Below are 17,444 nucleotides of genomic sequence, written 5' to 3' on the forward strand. Positions count from 1 at the left end.
GACCATCATCAACTTAATTTTTTTGAATACGACCCTGGAAATTTTATTACATTTTTTGCAAGCCTTCATGACCCCCAATACTGTACTGCCCCATCCCGAACCAGATTCTGACGTTTTGTCTCGGAAAATTAATCTTCAGTGTATTCGTTCCAAATTTATCTAAATTTTTTATTTAGATTTCTTTATTTATTGAATTATCGTACACTGTAAGTGTCATTAGACCCCGTGAAATCCATCTAGTTATTTAAACTATTACCACCAAGCGTTACAATAAAACATTTATTGATTATTCTTTAAAAAATTTCAGTAAATGTTCAAAAACGTTTTCGTTTTGGCAAAGGTTGAAAATGAAGATCAGCGTAATATTATCGGAATTTATTACATCTCTGTAACCGCAACTGTGAAAGAGCATGTCAGATGTATTTGTATGAATATCCTGAAAAAAAATGGATCGGAATTTATTTGAATTTTGAGCACTCGAAAAGCCTAGAAATAACTATGGACACGGGAATAAAACTCTAATATTTTTTTATTTTAATGCGTGGTGGTAATAGTTTAAATAACTAGATGGATTTCACAGGGTCTAACAACGCTTGAGTGTACGATAATTCAATAAACAAATAAAAAATATAAATAAAAAAATTACGAATACGCTGAAGATGAATTTTTCCAGACAAAACTTCTAAATCTGGTTTGAGCTGAGGCAGTACAGTATCGAAGGTTTGCAAAAAATGTAATAAAATATCTAGGGTCGTATTTAAAAGAATGAAGTTGATGATGGTCTTGGAGAGACGAAACGTTACATATAAAAATTGACCTCATTCATACCCTATTGCGCTGTTGCCGTTACTCCTTCCCGTTTATTACTTGGCGGACGACATGTCAGAACTTTTTATGTTTGATAATTTATTTCTCTGTGAAATGTGCGGTAACCTACTTTTTTCTTTCTCTCGTTTATTAATTAATGATTCAAGTAAATGTCTACATTTTTTTCGTCTTATCATTTGCATTTTTTCACTCATAATTGGATTGTAAGGGTATGCATCATAGCATTTCCCTTAAGAACCTATGTTAAATATTCAAATTTTTGGCATTAATTAAAAAAAAAACAAATCGATAAATAATTCCAGAAAATATCTGAATATTACGAAATTCGCTGCATTTTTTCGTATCACCTGATCCTCGTTAAAAGTTCTTCATTTAATACGCTCGACACAGACATTTATTTTAAAACAGGCTATAATTCCCTCGTAATTGCAAATCATAGGCCGTCTACAGGTATTACAATTTTTTTCGGGACAATTTTAGGAAAATGTCCAAATAATTTTTTTTATTTCGCCAGAAAGTTATCGCAATTTTAATATTGCCTACAAAAAAATTGAATTTACATTTCTTCTTCTACAGTGGGAGTTTGAGGAACAAAAAAGTCACTAATATGAATATATCTCTTCAAGATTTTGCTACGAAACTAAACAATTTTAGTAATGGTAGGATTTGAACAAGGGGTTCAGGACTTGTTAACAATATGATTGCGCTTCATTTGCGGTATCTTAAAAAACAAAAGACAACGGACCTATAGCTTAAAAACTTTCCGCTTTTTAACATGCTCCTTTAAAAATTATTTTGTAACACTGTACAATTCCTGTAAAGCTACCCTCACTCCAAAACGTAAACATCGTCACAGAAACGCCATCGAGATTTGTTGAAAATAGAGCACCATTCGAATAAAACAATTGTTTTTTTTTTATTCCACAGCCACCTATTCCGAAACGAGCAATAACCAAATAGTTTTCCAGACGGAAACGTCTATTGTCAAGGCCGCTACAAACTCGCAATATCAAATCCGCTGTCGCCGTAGTAAACAGCAGCTTACGGCGAGAGGGGGTTATTGGCCTTCTATCCAGCATCTGACCCGCGACCTTTCGGAAGAATAGCCGATTCGACTTCCGGCCTACTACAAATCTGGCCTCGCGAAACCCACGGCTTCCTTCGACGCGATACGAGACATCCTCGCGACACGCTCTTGTTTCCCAAATCGCGATACAGGAGCCGAGCCACATCCGGGAAAAAAGGTACGATTTTGTATAAAAAGGTTACCTAAGGCGTTTTCTGGTGTCGCAGTGATTTCAACTGTGTGGAAACGCTTCGAAAGCTGCACATTTTTGCGTTGAACTAGTGACGTCACGTTTACGATTGGTTGAAACGATTTTAAGGTTATGATCGGCTTGTGTATGCGCTTTAAGCCCTTAAATATGTAAACAGTGTAAACTAACCTAAAATACTTTTTGTTTGGAAAAAGAAACAGGGAAGAGAAAATATGGTGATTATTTGCTATGAAGCAAAACACAAATAAATTATATCTTTATACGTAAATAAGTATCAATAATCCCTGGAAAATAATAAATTTCGGAAATATAAATTCTGAGGTACGGCACAGAGCAGTGAGCTATACAGGCTGTCTCATGGTGACATGGTGACGGCCCATTAGAATATTTCGGAGAGTACTTCGATTTGAATTTTGAATATTTGTGCCCTGGGGTTTTGAGGTTATATAAAGTCGATACTTTCTTATTTTAAATGGCACCCCCTGTATATTATTGCATTTTTGGAAAAAGCATCTCTTTTTAAGTTGAAAACATATAGCACACTCGCACACCGTTTCCGAGATATTTTGATTTTTAAGCAAAAATTGACAGATGCAGACTGTCAGCAAAATTTAGTTTTCCCGGAAACGTAGGTTTATTTTTTTGTGCAAATTGGACATTTTGTAGAGGAAGACCTAATTTATCGAATTTGACATGAAAATTTTCCAGTTTTTATATAGGGTGGTCAAAAAAAATTTAGCAAATATGAAGTTCACAAAATGTGTAAAACTCGAAATTTTTAAATGGAAACCCCTAATCTTTTAACGTATTCGCATTCTACACTGAAATTAAGTGTAATTTTGTTAAAGTTTCCCTATACCTAAACCCAGTGGTTTTCATTTTATTTACGAATAAACATTTCCCTTTTCTTAAAATGATGCTTCCATTTGTTTCGCACATATTAGATTGGCCCTGACAGGTAAGTAACAATCAATATGACAACTGTCACAGGTTTTTATTTGTCAAAATTTATTTAATTCCTTGTGGGTCGCTGCTCTAATAGAATCCGGTGATATATGCTATTTTATTTGGGACGCTAAAAAATTGTGTGTATAGTACTCCAGTAACAACAAAAGAAAATTGAATGCATAGAGTAAGACAAGCATTTGAGCATCTATCACCGGATTCTATTAGAGCAGCGGCCCACAAGGAACTAATCGGAAGATGTGGAAAATGTTTAGAAGTTGAGAAGTTGAAGGAAGACATTTTGAACGTTTATTAAAATAAATTTGACAATTAAAAACCTGTGACAGTTGTCATATTGATTGTTACTTACCTGTCAGGACCAACCTAATATGTGCGAAACAAATGGAAACATCATTTTAAGAAAAGGGAAATGTTTATTCGTAAATAAAGTGAAAACCACTGGGTTAAGGTACAGAGAAACTTTAACAAAGTTGCACTTAATTTTAGTGCAGAATGCGAATACGTTAAAAAAATTAGGGGGTTTCCATTTAAAAATTTCGAGTTTTCCACATTTTCTGAACTTCATATTCGATAACCTTTTTTTGACCACTGTATAAAAACTGGAAAATTTTTATGTCAAATTCGATAAATTTGGTCTTCCTCTACAAAATGTCCAATTTGCACAAAAAATAAACCTACGTTTCCGGGAAAACTAAATTTTGCCGACAGTCTGAAATACTCTAATGGGCCGTCACCATAAAACAGCCTGTACTTTTGCAATATACTCCAGATATGGTTTTAGACTGTAACAATGAATATAAATAAAATAAAAAATCGTTTTAAATTGCGAGACATTGAGACTTTGCTTCTGAATACGCTGCGACATGCCGAAATCGCCAAAAAAAAAACGCCGCCTCTAGTTCGGCAAAACTGAAATCGAAATTTATACACTTCGAAACGACGCTATCTAATACACGCGAAGCTGTCGAAAACAACAAATAACATCGGCTTCGGCCGCGAAACAATGAAATAACGAAGTAAAGTGCCCACTACGATTGTCGGGTTTATTTTTAAGAGGAATTTCACGAAGTATATCCGTTTTATTTTTAGAAACCGCCGCCGATTTGCGAAACATGTGTCTCAATGGATTAATGGCGGCGGATAACGAGCGAACGAGTGTAAAGAGGTCGATTTTTTGTTATGCAACTGCCTGAAATCGAATTGCGGACGAAACCGACAGTTACGTAAAAGTTATAGAAAGGGACACGCCGCCCGCCGTGTCGCTCTTCGTCAAGGCCGACCGCGTGAAAAAAACTGAACGGGGAAAAAGTGGACCGGCGCGGCGTTAGCGACATTTACCGGACGAGATCAAAAGTAGCGGTAGGTGCTCGTATGCGTAGAGGACGGCTCAGATAAGAATATTAGGGAGTTTTTGCATAAGGTATTTACGAATACGATAAACGTTAAAAACATGTGACTGAATACCGTATTGACAAATAGCGTGTACTGAATGTTTCCAGTTTTTGCATATCGTGTCGTTTATCCGCAATGGTAAAGCGTGTCCTAACCTCAATTCTGGCGGTTATGCTTTCATTTGATACTTTTGCGGTAAAAGGCAATCGGCAAGTGAAAGAAAATGGATGGATTATTATTCGTACACAAAATTACTATCCTAAATGCACGGTAAACTAATACCGTAATCTGGGTTGGATATCGGAATACCGTAACGATAAACACCAACGGTAACTGTCGCACATGCGCAATGCCCCCTCACGTGACTTTACCGTTTACGGTATTCTTAAAACCGATATGCAAAAACTCCCTATTTTTCATTAATAATAAGAATTTTAGCTTTAGATATGAATTAGCCTTTTTTTCGTTTATGCTTTATTTTTCATGCTTTATTTAAAGCTTCATTATTTATACATAGACCAGGGATATGAGGTAAATAAATGACCTAGTGGTGACTGTTGAGTAGCCAGGGATCTGTAAAGTTTTTCATACAATTTGGATGAATTTTAGTATAATATGTGCAAAACCCACACACCATCAGGTGAGGTTATTTAATAATTAACAATAAAAGGTCTGAAATAACCCAAAATATCACTTTTTTGCCTACCAGAAAAAAACGATAATTTTTATTATAATGTGAAAGTAAGCAACTTGTAGGGAATAAAAAAACCTTTAAAATGGCGGTTTTTAAAATCCGATACGATAATTTGTTGCTCGGGAAATTGCAAAAAAGTGTCAAAATTCGATTATTACTAAATAAACAATAAGTTTTGCAAAAGTCAACCTACGACTTTGATATTGCATAAATAGTTGGCTTTTATAGTCCTTAATATGAGATTAAAATTTCAGACCGATTCATCCAATAGTTTTTGCAAAATTCTAAATATTTAACCCAGAGGCATTATTTTTGTAATAACTTGATACGCAAAATTACCAAAATATTTTAATTTTGCGGGTGTCATATGAAAGAGAAAGACTTCTTTTACTGGAAGAAATTATTTTATTGCAAAAAAATTATTTTTACGTACCATAAAAACACTGTCATTTTTGTCTTATAAACAATTAGAATAAATTTGTTGCTATTATATTTAGAGATTATTTTTCCATATTCGTAAAGCTGGTATTTTTACACAAATTTAAAAAAAAAAGTTGCTCTAACTTAATTTGGGACAAAGTTAGACACTTTTTTTTTAATCACAGCTACTTTGTTTATAACCATTAAGACTTCTAATAAGTGCCATTTCGAAGATAAAGAGCTAAAGTTTCTATGTGAAATTTTTGAGGGCGATAGCTTTGTAACACCATCTATGAGAATTGCTCTAAATAATGACTTCGATACAAGATGAGTGTGAGTCAGTGGAGGGGGAACCTACAAATCCACGAGCAAATTGATAGAGCAAGTTATATCTGGAACTTGTTGACCGATTTTGATGTTTTTTTTTGTAATTTGGGGTACCTTCTTGCGTATATCACAAATATGCATTTTGTTAATAAATAAAAATTTAAATTAATCCAGTAATTTGTTTACACATTAACAAAAAAATTTCAATATCTTTTGTAATTTTTTTGTAATGAAACATTATGGGAATGATTAAATATCATTTTTTAATAAATTAATATTGCAATTAACTAAGTGTTTTGTTTAAACTTTTACCAAAAAAAAATAAATTCTAAATTATCAACATTTTCGGAGTTATTTTGACGGGAAGTTATAGATATAGGTTCAATTTTTTTCTTATTAATAAATTAACATTTAACATTGAATAATTTGTTTATTCAATTGTTATGATAATAATAATAAAATCTCTACTCCTCATTCTAACTACGAGAATTAACCCAGAAGTCGGAGACTTGTACGGGAGATGAGGTGGCATACTATTATTACGCAGGCCGCATTTGCACCCAGGAACGACTTATGTTGGTAGGCCTTAACCACCATTCAGTGCAGGAATGAGGGAAACCTGGAAAACCTCATTAGGTTAATGTCATTAATTAGGTGTTGATTATTTAGATTTTTTTTTTGGTAAATGTTTAAACAAAATACTTAGTTAATTGCAATATTAATTTATTAAAACATGATATTTAAACATTCCTATAATGTTCCATTACAAAAAAATTACAAAAGATCGTTTTTTTTTTCTGATAGGCAAAAAGGTGATATTTTGGGATATTTTAAACTTTTTATTGTTAATTATTATAAAACCTCAGTTGATGGTGTGTGGGTTTTGCACATATTATACTAAAATTCACCCAAATTTTATGAAAAACTTTGCAGATCCCTGGCTAGTCAACAGTCACGGCATTTTCCTCATATCCCTGTTCTAATAGGGTTGGGCAAATTATGTACTGGGTGAACAATAAGTTTGATTCAAAGTTCTTAGTTTTTGTAGTATTTTATCCTTTTATCCGTAGTTTTCTTAAATGAACTACCCTGTTTATTTGAACATCCACCGATTACAATGATATAAGTAGGGATTGGTGGGTCTGCGATTTATTGTTTTTTAAATGTATTATTGAAGCAATTAAATTAATAAATAACATCCCTTTGAAAATGACTTTTTTTTAAACAAAAAAGACTAAAATATCTTTTTTATGTTCAGGAAACGGAATTAAAATGCCAACGTTTTGTACGTATGTACCTGAAAATATTAAAAAAACTAAAACTGATAATATTTTACATGACAAATACCATTTCCTATGCAACAGCAGCAATTTTGAATTATGTTCTACGCGAATTTAGGCAAATAAAACAATAAATAATAATAATAAAATTCCTTTCATCTTGAATAAAAAAGAAATGTTTTAGGGATAAAACACAATATCGAAAAAATATATAAACTAACAAAAAAAATTATAATTTTTGCAGATATCCCGAGCCTAAAGGCCGACCTGAGGTGCTACAGGTGCATAGTGGCGTCACCTGTCGTCAACTATGAAGGAGAGACCTACAACTTGTGCAAAGACTTCGACTACTCGGAGAAGTTCATCGTCAACTGCCCCTATTCCACGTTTTGCGTAAAGAAAATTGTCAGCGCAAAAATCCCATGTACGTCCGTTTGAAAACAATCGATAATCGCTTCTAGTCCAGTCATTGAAGGTAAAATACGGCGTTACTGCATAATTTTCCCAAACAGCACCGATTTGCAGCAAAATTTGGATTTAGGTTCTACTTACCCTCTACTTCAAAGTTGACCTAGCGCCGGGGGTTGCTTTTTATTTTTTAGGGGTGAACACTGCCCCTATTCGAAAATAATTATAGAATTGTAGATTCGAGCGTGTAATAGGTTGAAATCATCTTTAAATAAGTAATTGTGATGAACTGAAAATTGTCAATCCCTAAAAACCACCCCCTATGACAGTAATCACTAAAAAATAATGTTGAAAAATATTATTCAGCAACTTGGAATAATTTAGTGATATTAAATTAAGATTTCTGTACTGTTTTAATTTTTTTATTATTTATTTATGTTTCAACCCTTATAAAACCACCCCTTGTAAAAAAAATCTAACAATTATAGTTAAAAAAAAAATTTAGTTCGAAACATAATACAATCTTTTTATTATTTAAAATGTAATGTATTTATTTTATCAAACCTTAAAAAAAAAACCTACTGATTAAAATTTGCAATAAAAAATAAGGAAAATAAGAATTTTATTTTTATGGGTATGATTTTATTTTTATAACAAAAATTGTTTTTATTGCAAATAACATAAATAATCAAAAATGTAAATACGACTGTGCCTAAAATATAGCTATAATGTGTATTCATCAATGCTTCAATCATTCTGATATCTGCAAAAATATGTGATTGGTTTTTTACCCATAACTCGCTTAGTTTTTATGCTATCAAGCCCTTCAGAAAACTATTTTGTAGGTTTTTTCAAGGGCTGTAAGATCAAATAAGTTAAATTTTCTTTCAGCCCTTATTTTTGTAAGGGTTTGAACTGAAAGGGCTTGACCAAGTTGCTATTTACGAACATATGCAAACTTTAAACGGCCATATCTTACTTAATTTTTATTCTGCAGAGAAAAAAAAACAAAATTTTCAAAAATGCAAAACCTACAATTTTGTACTCTACAAAATTTTGCGTATCATTAATAGTTTTTGAGTTATTTTGAAGAAAAGACATTTTTTTCCAAAAATACAAAAATTCTCTTTTCACTTCAAGCTCAACTTTTTTCAAAACCAAGCACTTTAAACCCGTCAAACTTCTAGAGCATATTACAAGTACATAAATGAAGTAAATTGCAAAGTGGTAACGTTTATATTCAATCGGGGTGGTAATTAGGGGGTTTTTATGTCGCCGAAAACAATACAGACCAACTTTATTTTCGTCATAACTCGCTTCGGTTCGATGCTAGGGACTTTTATAAAAAATAAAAATAAAGGTTTTTTCAAGAACTTTAAAAAAGGTTCTATGAGTATTCCCTGAAAAATGCATTGGTTTTTGGTTATTTCACGTTCAAACTTTCAATTTTGGCATTTGATGAATAAGAACCAACCTTCAACAAGCTATTACTCCGCTTGTATTGGGTCTACAGACACCATTCTTTTTGTTTTTTTTATAAGCTACATTTTTTATACGAATGATTTTTTTAATAAAATACTTTTTGAGTTATTCGCGAAAAACTATCTGAAAAAGTCCACCCCCAGGATAAAAGCAACCCTCGGTACAAGGTCAACTTTGAAGTAGAGGGTAAGTAGAACCTAAATCCAAATTTTTATGAAAATCGGTGTTGTTTGGCAAAATTATCCTCATTGACTGGACTATTCTCAGCTCACAGCAAACTAGCTTAACATGATAGGCAACACAGTATACGAGGCGTCGGGCGGGTTGCCTATATTCCGCACAAAATGCTGCAATTTTGTTGTAAATTATTAAATTGAAGTATAAATCTGATGGAACAGTTGAGTTGTCTTAGAAAATATTAAAACTTTTATTCTCTTTTAGCCTTAAACAGTTAATTTCTACAAAATATATTCAGTTAACAACCCGTTAAACTAATGTAATCTTTTTCCATCCGCATGTACCCAACAATAGACAACACTTCACCAACTCCCAAAGTAAAAAGATAACCTCTAACTTCGACATATACAAATTAATTTCAAAACTAGATCACGCTACATAAACAATGAATATTAAATTTAAAGGGAAATATATCTTGATTGTATCAACCGTATGTTGCAGATCTGATAAACGGAACCGAAAGGGACTGCGCCAGCCAGAAACTGAAGCAGCACAAGTACCAGAACAAGATGTGGCACGTGGACTACATCGTCGAAGACCCCTACATTGAGGGCTGCGTGAAAGCCGACGACAAAGGTGCGAGGACCACCACCGCCGAGTACTGTTACTGCAAGGGCGATCTGTGCAACGCAGCTTCTGCGTCGGGGGGCCATTTCTACCGTTACATTCTTACAGCTGTGATAGTACTGTTCTCAAAGTCGTATCTGTGTTATCGTGCTCTATAACGTAGGTTACCTTAGGTGTTTTTTTTTAAATTCATTCTAAAAACGTGGTCTTAGCGACATTTCTCGCAAGCAACAGGTTACGCCGGTTGGTGCTATTTAGACTTAATTGTATATAATATTAGCTTCTCGTTCTGTTTAGACATTAAAAAAAAGCTTTAGTCTCGAGATATACATCATTTTTTGCATTTTGTGGACTAAAATGACCAAAATTAAAGTTGACTAAAATTACTTATACCCTAGTTTGACAATTGATAAAAACTTCAAGTCTATGTGGCAACATAACCTATAACATCTGTCAAATCAGCTCGGGGACCAATCAGATAGCATTAGTAGACGTTTGTTTGTTTTTGTTACACAACAATTGCTTGAAATAAGCTACTAGATCGGTACTTTTAATCCACGGAATGCGAAAAAATCACCGCCACTGTCCGTAAACTAACATCTTAAGATATGTAGTCACAACTGAGGCTGTGTTTATATAAATATTGATATGCTCGTTAGGTAACGCTCGCTTTGGTGAACTCTTTATCGTTTTATACACACACTTGTAAGGAGAGATTAGATAACGGCGCTCTAATCTCCTTAAAACGCTTTGAAAATTATTTTTATTCTATTATCATTGAAATTATTTTTTACTGCTTCGATTCTACCGCAATTTTCTTGACCATACCATTTGGGACCAACATTGAAACAAAATAGTAAAGCAAAAAAATTTTTAATACATATTGCTTTGGGTATGTGCAATTAAATATTGAACCTTTTTGAAAATTTTATAAAGGACGTTATATATTTACCTATATTTTTGCTTATTGTATACATATTGACGAATAAAAGAAATAAAGTATATGTATATTGTGTAAAAATAAATATTTAAATAGTTGTTACTTTTATTTTCGTAGCATTAAGTAAGTTTGTATACATTTTTTTTATTAATCAGTGAAATTAATGGATTTGTAAAATGTTAGCAACATCATAAGGTCATTTCTCGTTTTTTTTATAATTTCAAGACTTGTTTAAACATGCATTTTGTAATTTTCAATTTTTGATCAAAATCCAGAGTATTTTAGATCAACACTTCAGCGATAAGCCGCTACTATCGTCCATTGTTGGCAGTGCCATGTTTACAACATAATATAAATGTAACGAGCGTTTAATATTGAAAATTCAAATAAAAAAGTCATTATCCGTCATATAAATATAAATTAAATATTTTGTACTGCTGCAACTTTAAAGTAGGTCTTTTAGGAGTAATAGTATGCATTCTCGAGAACATTAATCTAAAATATTTTTATTTTATAACTCGAATATGTAGTTAAATTACAATTCATTTTTTTTTAACTGCATTTAAACCTTTGTCTACGCCGTTACTGGACAGCTCCCGAACTTGGTGCTATGCGCAGACTTATTGTTGCAATTTTTTTAAATCAATTGTATAAAGTCAACAGAGCAGCAAAAACTGACTACAGAAAATAATTTTGCAAAACACGGATTGCTTTTGTATGACCCAGGGACACATTGTTTTGAAGTGGACAAAGAGCCAAATATTAAAAAAAATTCTATTAGGTAATTTTAAAAAAATACTATTTATTGCATGATTTATTAAATATTAACTAATATCGATATGCAGACAAACATGTTAATTGCAACCAAACTAATTTATTTTTAAAAGTAATTATTTTTGCGATTTTATAAAAAGTATAAGTATAATAAAAATTAATTAAATTGCCCAATAATAATAATAGATTTGAAATAATTTGTAAAATCATTTTAAATTTTTACTAAGAAATACTTTTTTAAAGTACCGATTCAAGTAATTTCCGAATTTTGTCAATGATCTCTAATATTGACCAAATTTAAATGAACAATCAACGCATTTGATATGACATGATGCAAGGTAGACAAAAACAAAACGATCAATGTTAATTCGTCAAAACGGGAATGTCCAAATATGTCACAACTTCATTTTATTAGTTATTTTAGTTTTCAGTTTATCGAAAGATTTTAAAGGTCAAAAGTTAAATTATTTTATACACGGTGACTCACAAATGATGACCAAAAATGAAAGCCCGTAGTCTTTGGTGAATTTTAAGGGGTCTTTCCTATAAAGTTTTTATCTAGGACGCTTCGTTAAAAAGATACAGGGTGTTAAATTTAAAAAAATATTTTTAATTTTTTTAAATAATTTAAAAACGTACGTGAAAAATTCACCAAAGAATACGAGGTTTCATTTTTGGTCACCATTTGTGAATTACCCTGTATATCATCAATTCAATACAAGGTTATTAATCCATTATTTCATATTTCACTCATATATTTTCACTAATAACAACAGAAAAAAAAATCGCTAAAATTTGAAGTTATTTTAATTACAATTCTAGCATTTGTTTTTCCTTATTTTTCCTCGTCAGTGCAGACTTGATTAATTTTAACTCTTAACAGATAACCTCAAAATATCAAATGTCACTATTATCTATAAATTCAACTTAAATCCACATAAAACTGTTAAATTCGGATATTTAAAATATACATATCATAAACATTAAATTTATATTTGATATTACTAAACGGAAAATATAAATACAGAAAAATGACTCACCTTCGAAGTATTTTCGACCAAGCACAGAAACACGACATCCTCCCTTTGCAACCTCACGGCAGAATGCAGCGGCATCTGCGTTTTACTCTTCAACATCTTGTAGAGCAGCGGTCCGGACATGTGCTCAAAATCGGTACTGTTCAAGTCATCCCAGTGGGTGGAAATAAGCCCCGAACAGTAGTCACGTAGATTACCAGCGTTCACTTCCTCCGCTACCGAATAAAACTTAACACACGACCGAATATTGACGATAGAAATCAAGAACTGTTCGCACAACTCCACTAAGCTGTCCAGTTTGAATTCGAACGCCTTCTGGATGAGCTTCAAAGTCAGAACGTCCGACGAGAGCTTCAGGTTGTTTGTGTAGAGCCACAGTATTATGGCGTTTGCTACTTCTGGTTCGATGGTGCTCCAGTCTAACTCGTTTTTGTCGTTCAAGTAAGCTTCGCTCCAGATATTGCTCCTGGCGCACAAAACCAGCTTGTGCGCGCTTATTTCCCTATCCATAAGCTTTATTTTTATATCACTGAAGGTTTCAGAGTCGTACAAGTTGTTTATGGTCTTTAGGAGACGTGACGCAAAAGTTTCTTCGGAACTTTCGACATTACTGGCCGCTATGGTGTTGTATTTGGCCTCTATTTCGCGGTACTTCGTCTGCAGCTTGGAGTACTCTTGTTTTAGGAGCGACAGGTGCTGTTGCAGCTTGGAAACTTCAGAAGACTGAGCTGAAAGACATGTTTATTACTAACTGTCAAAGTGAGTGTTATTTTTTATATTAGTTCGGATAGTTTAGTTGTACTTACCCATTTTATATAGTTTTGAACCTAAATGGCATCTAGTTTTCCTGATAAGCGGTATGGAGGCGTGCGAAATTAATAGATTTTTTCCATGTACCGCCCCAAAATGTTTTTGAAACATAACCTCATCTTTCGGATGTTTGTTTGACGTTTACATGATAGATTTCAAATTTAACAACAGCCGCTCGTGATACAGAACGTTCCGAATGTCTATTCGATGTTCATTATCGAGTGACATTTAATGGGAGAATGAGCCAATCAGCAACCTGTCAGGAGGGCCAGCTTTTGTGCAAAGGGTTGAGCAAATATGCGGAAATCTACTTTAAAATGTAAAGAAACAAACACAAACTTATAGAAGTTTTAATATACTATACTGCAGCCGTATTTTATTTTAAAACTTCGAATATGTGAAAAAGGGTACGTTCCCCATGGATTGTATAAATTTGTGAAAAGTAAATATGTATGAAATTTATCCCATAGTCGCTTGAAATAGCTTATGTAACTGTGTTTGTCTAAAAAAATACATTTTTCAGCACACCGACTGATAACCTTCATGTCGTCAAAAATACAAAAATAAGTGACTTATTTCCAGGCAGGTCGGAAAAAAATGGCCAACACCTTTAAGTACCTCAATAAATTACCTCAAAATCTAAGGTAGCTAGTGTGTTGTGTGTTTATTATTAGGTACTTAACCTTTGGGGGCATATATTTTTAATAATAATAATTTATAATAAAATATTTGTGTCGTAATCGCGAATTTTGCGTTATAAATTTTCGACTTTGTTTATAAATCGTCATTTGTTTTAAACTTTTAGGTCGGTTTCTACAACTGGCTCCAAGCAAGATGCATGGCTATCCAAGATATTTGTTAGAAAGATCGAACCAACAAAAGAATCTCACAGTCGTATGTTGAGTGACAAAGAAATCATCTATTCTCTGCAAACCCATAATTATCGACCTGACTCTAAAAAGGCTTACCTGAGCAATGTGTGAGTATTAGCAACTACATTTTTTTTGCGAGATATTTTAATAGTAATTATCTACTAAATCCAAAAAACTGTGTCACGAGTAAACAACAAACAGCTGAATGTCAAGATATGTCTCATGTAACTTGTTTGATAGGAAAAATACGGTGGATTTTATAAAAACGCAACCCTCCCTGAAAAATGACGTAGAATTAGTTGGTTCGTGGACCGTAAATGTCGGTGATCAAGATCAGGCCCTCCATCTGTGGAAGTTCACCGGTGGATATGAAAAAATTGACGACTACAATGAAATTTCAGGGAAAAGTGAGGTTAGGAACATTATTTTTAAAACAATCGAGTGTTGTGTCCGTAATTTCATAAAACAAATGAAATAAGAACTGTGGAAACAAAAATTTACATAAAAATAAATATTCTAGGAGGCCCAGAAGCTAAACGAAGAGCAGGGCAGAATCGTGAGATCTCGACACTTGCAATACCTACTGGCCTTCAGCTATTGGCCTCAGATCCTCCAGAGGGAACCGAGCAACATTTACGAGATCCGTAGTTACGCCTTGAAACCAGGTACTATGATCGAGTGGGGTAACAACTGGGCGAGGGCCATCAACTACAGGAAGAATAACGACGAGGCGTTCGCCGGGTTCTTCTCACAAATAGGGAGATTGTACAATGTCCATCATATCTGGTGTAAGTATTTACACTTTACGATGCACGATTTTTCGTTTATTGATTAATGTAGTGAGGTCGTGTTGATATTTGATTTGTGCAGTGTTGACGTATTTGTTTTACCAAAGAATATCGTCTATCTAGGCATTTTTTTCTCAAAATTTTTGTAACGATACATTTCAAAATTTTAAAAATTATTGGAACACTGCGAAATGAACGGCACAATACAATTTCTATGCAGAGACTTATATTTTGGACTCGGCGTGGGATATAGGCACATTTTATTTTATTTTTTTTCAGGTTATCACAACTTGACAGCTAGAAAAGAGACGAGGGAGAGCGCTTGGCGCTCACCCGGTTGGGATGAGTGCGTGGCATACACGGTACCCCTTATCCGTGAAATGCACTGCAGGATAATGGTGCCCACTGAGTTCTCGCCAACTCAATAGCATATCTAGTGCGTAATATTGAAAAATCTGTTGCTTTTAATAATTGGGATGAGTCATTTTATCTTTATTTTTTCTTACTTTTTGTTTACGCTGACAGTTGAGAGCAATATTTGTAAGATTTATCCTTCTATCCGTGATTTTACTGGTATGGAAAGTATCTACACAAACGGGGCAACAATTTATATATTTTAAAGTTCAAATTAGCTTCGACTTGCAGTTCTGGGTAATTTTATCCAAAGCAAATCGCGGGCGTACCCTTCGCAGTTATTTTATTTGCATTTTATACTTTACTGTTATCCATTTTATTTTTTGTGATTAATGGCGTAATTGTATTCCTTTAATTTTTCGATCATGTATAGTTTTACTGTAATATATATTTGAAATATATACACGCCAACAGCCGTTTGCGTTTCATTTCTCTGCGGTCGATCAGGAGCGGGATAATCCATTTGGTAAAAATCCTGCTTCTGATATCGGGGAGGGTAGGGGATCGACGAATAAAAAGGCTATGGAGCAGAAAACTATAATTATAAGTTAAAAAAAATACACTAATAATAACTTTGACACTTAAGTTTTTTCAACAACATATTATTTACAATATATTGACTAAATTTTAATAATAAATACTGCTACTTAACAATAATTAATGAAAAAGTTAACTCAATATACAATACCGATACTCACTAAAATACAAATTTTTACAAAAATTGCCTCTAAAAGATTCTGCTATATATATAAATAACAAATTGCGTCATTTTTATTTCGATTAATATCCCAAAAAATCACAACTTACTCGAATAATTCCCACATAACCTCAAAAATACCAATCTTCCGATATCGAGTCGGTTTTTATTTAGCAGACGTTCTGCGCGAGCTAAATAAAAGGTACGCTACGTGTTTCGGGTTATGTGAGAGGACGAACACGCACAATCTTTAACGCTACTCGCAGCACTTAAAAATGCTGCAATTTGTTGCTCGGAGTTCCTCAAAAAAAACAAAGCATAAATAATACGTTTTTTAACAATGAAAAAACGAAATTTAACGATAGAATGTAGAGTAATAAATAGGAGACGGCTCTGGATGCCCGTTTCCGGTAAAAAGAAATTAGATATATACAAAAATATAATAAATACGCCGGGGCGGAGCACGGAGGCGTCGCACGGTCCTAAGTGTGGGAGAAGACGTAAGTGCGGTTGCTGCTAAATCCATATTCGTTAAGTTTTTGATTGTTTGAAGCGAGCACGAGGCCTCCGCGCTCCCACCCGGCTAAATCAAGTGGGGGTTAAAAATTTTTTTTCACAATACACATTTCAGCAGTATGAATTTGAATTTAAGCGTACACAGTACCAAATTCCTTTTGGTAGAATTAGTCTTTGTTTTAAATTTAGTGGGTCTCTAGTACCATCTAACTTAACTATAACGTAGTAATTTTATATTAAAAACAGCGGAAAACGTGCCTGCACAATATTAAAACGGTTTCTATCGCTGGCCCGAATAATATCAAACAAATCACAGCTATCCACGACTACCAAAACAAAAGAGCATCTCCAATTCATCCGTTTCTTGATTATTGTGAACATTTTAGATATAAACAATAAAAGATCACTGTAAAATACGTTTAAACAAATAAAAAATACAAAACATGCTCAGACACAGTATTCTCAACTTACTGAAAAAAAAAAAAAACAATATGGTGTCTGTAAGTTGTCAAAAGACTGTCAAATTCTTAAAACAAACGAAGATCGGCCAACTCTGATTTCACAGACAAATTAAGTGAGATTAGTGCTGCTTTCCCATAACAACCCACTTCAATATTCTGCAGACGCATTAAAGCCTCGTACTTTTTTTTAGGTATACTAGTTTATTTCAAATAAAAACGAAAAAAAATATGATTATGTTATATTGGAAGATTTATAT

General features: G+C 33.2%; 3 protein-coding genes across 3 annotated transcripts in view; 2 read left to right on the forward strand and 1 right to left on the reverse strand.

Moving 5' to 3' along the window:
- Positions 1 to 10,890, forward strand: part of LOC108908756 — a 28,451-nt gene extending 17,561 nt beyond the window's left edge. Inside the window, exons 2-3 of the mRNA XM_018712883.1 lie at positions 7,429 to 7,608; positions 9,753 to 10,890. Coding sequence (XP_018568399.1) covers positions 7,429 to 7,608; positions 9,753 to 10,036 — 464 coding nt within the window. The 3' untranslated portion in view covers positions 10,037 to 10,890. The remainder of the gene's footprint in view (positions 1 to 7,428; positions 7,609 to 9,752) is intronic.
- LOC108908755 (rabankyrin-5) overlaps positions 1 to 13,577 on the reverse strand; it is a 56,608-nt gene extending 43,031 nt beyond the window's left edge. Inside the window, exons 1-2 of the mRNA XM_018712882.1 lie at positions 13,436 to 13,577; positions 12,633 to 13,357 (exon numbers count right to left, since the gene is read on the reverse strand). Of these exons, the coding sequence (XP_018568398.1) occupies positions 12,633 to 13,357; positions 13,436 to 13,550 (840 nt within the window). The 5' untranslated portion in view covers positions 13,551 to 13,577. The remainder of the gene's footprint in view (positions 1 to 12,632; positions 13,358 to 13,435) is intronic.
- Positions 13,578 to 13,909: 332 nt separating this feature from the next.
- LOC108908731 (protein NipSnap) lies at positions 13,910 to 15,870 on the forward strand. Its single transcript, XM_018712856.1, has 5 exons — positions 13,910 to 14,083; positions 14,245 to 14,418; positions 14,552 to 14,723; positions 14,832 to 15,099; positions 15,379 to 15,870. Exons 1-5 carry the CDS (start codon positions 14,037 to 14,039, stop codon positions 15,525 to 15,527), a joined length of 810 nt encoding a protein of 269 aa, XP_018568372.1. The 5' UTR covers positions 13,910 to 14,036; the 3' UTR covers positions 15,528 to 15,870.
- The last annotated feature ends 1,574 nt before the right edge of the window (positions 15,871 to 17,444 follow it).

The sequence above is a fragment of the Anoplophora glabripennis genome, unplaced genomic scaffold (genome assembly GCF_000390285.2).
Source record: "Anoplophora glabripennis isolate ALB-LARVAE unplaced genomic scaffold, Agla_2.0 scaffold446, whole genome shotgun sequence".
Lineage (NCBI taxonomy): Eukaryota > Metazoa > Arthropoda > Insecta > Coleoptera > Cerambycidae > Anoplophora > Anoplophora glabripennis.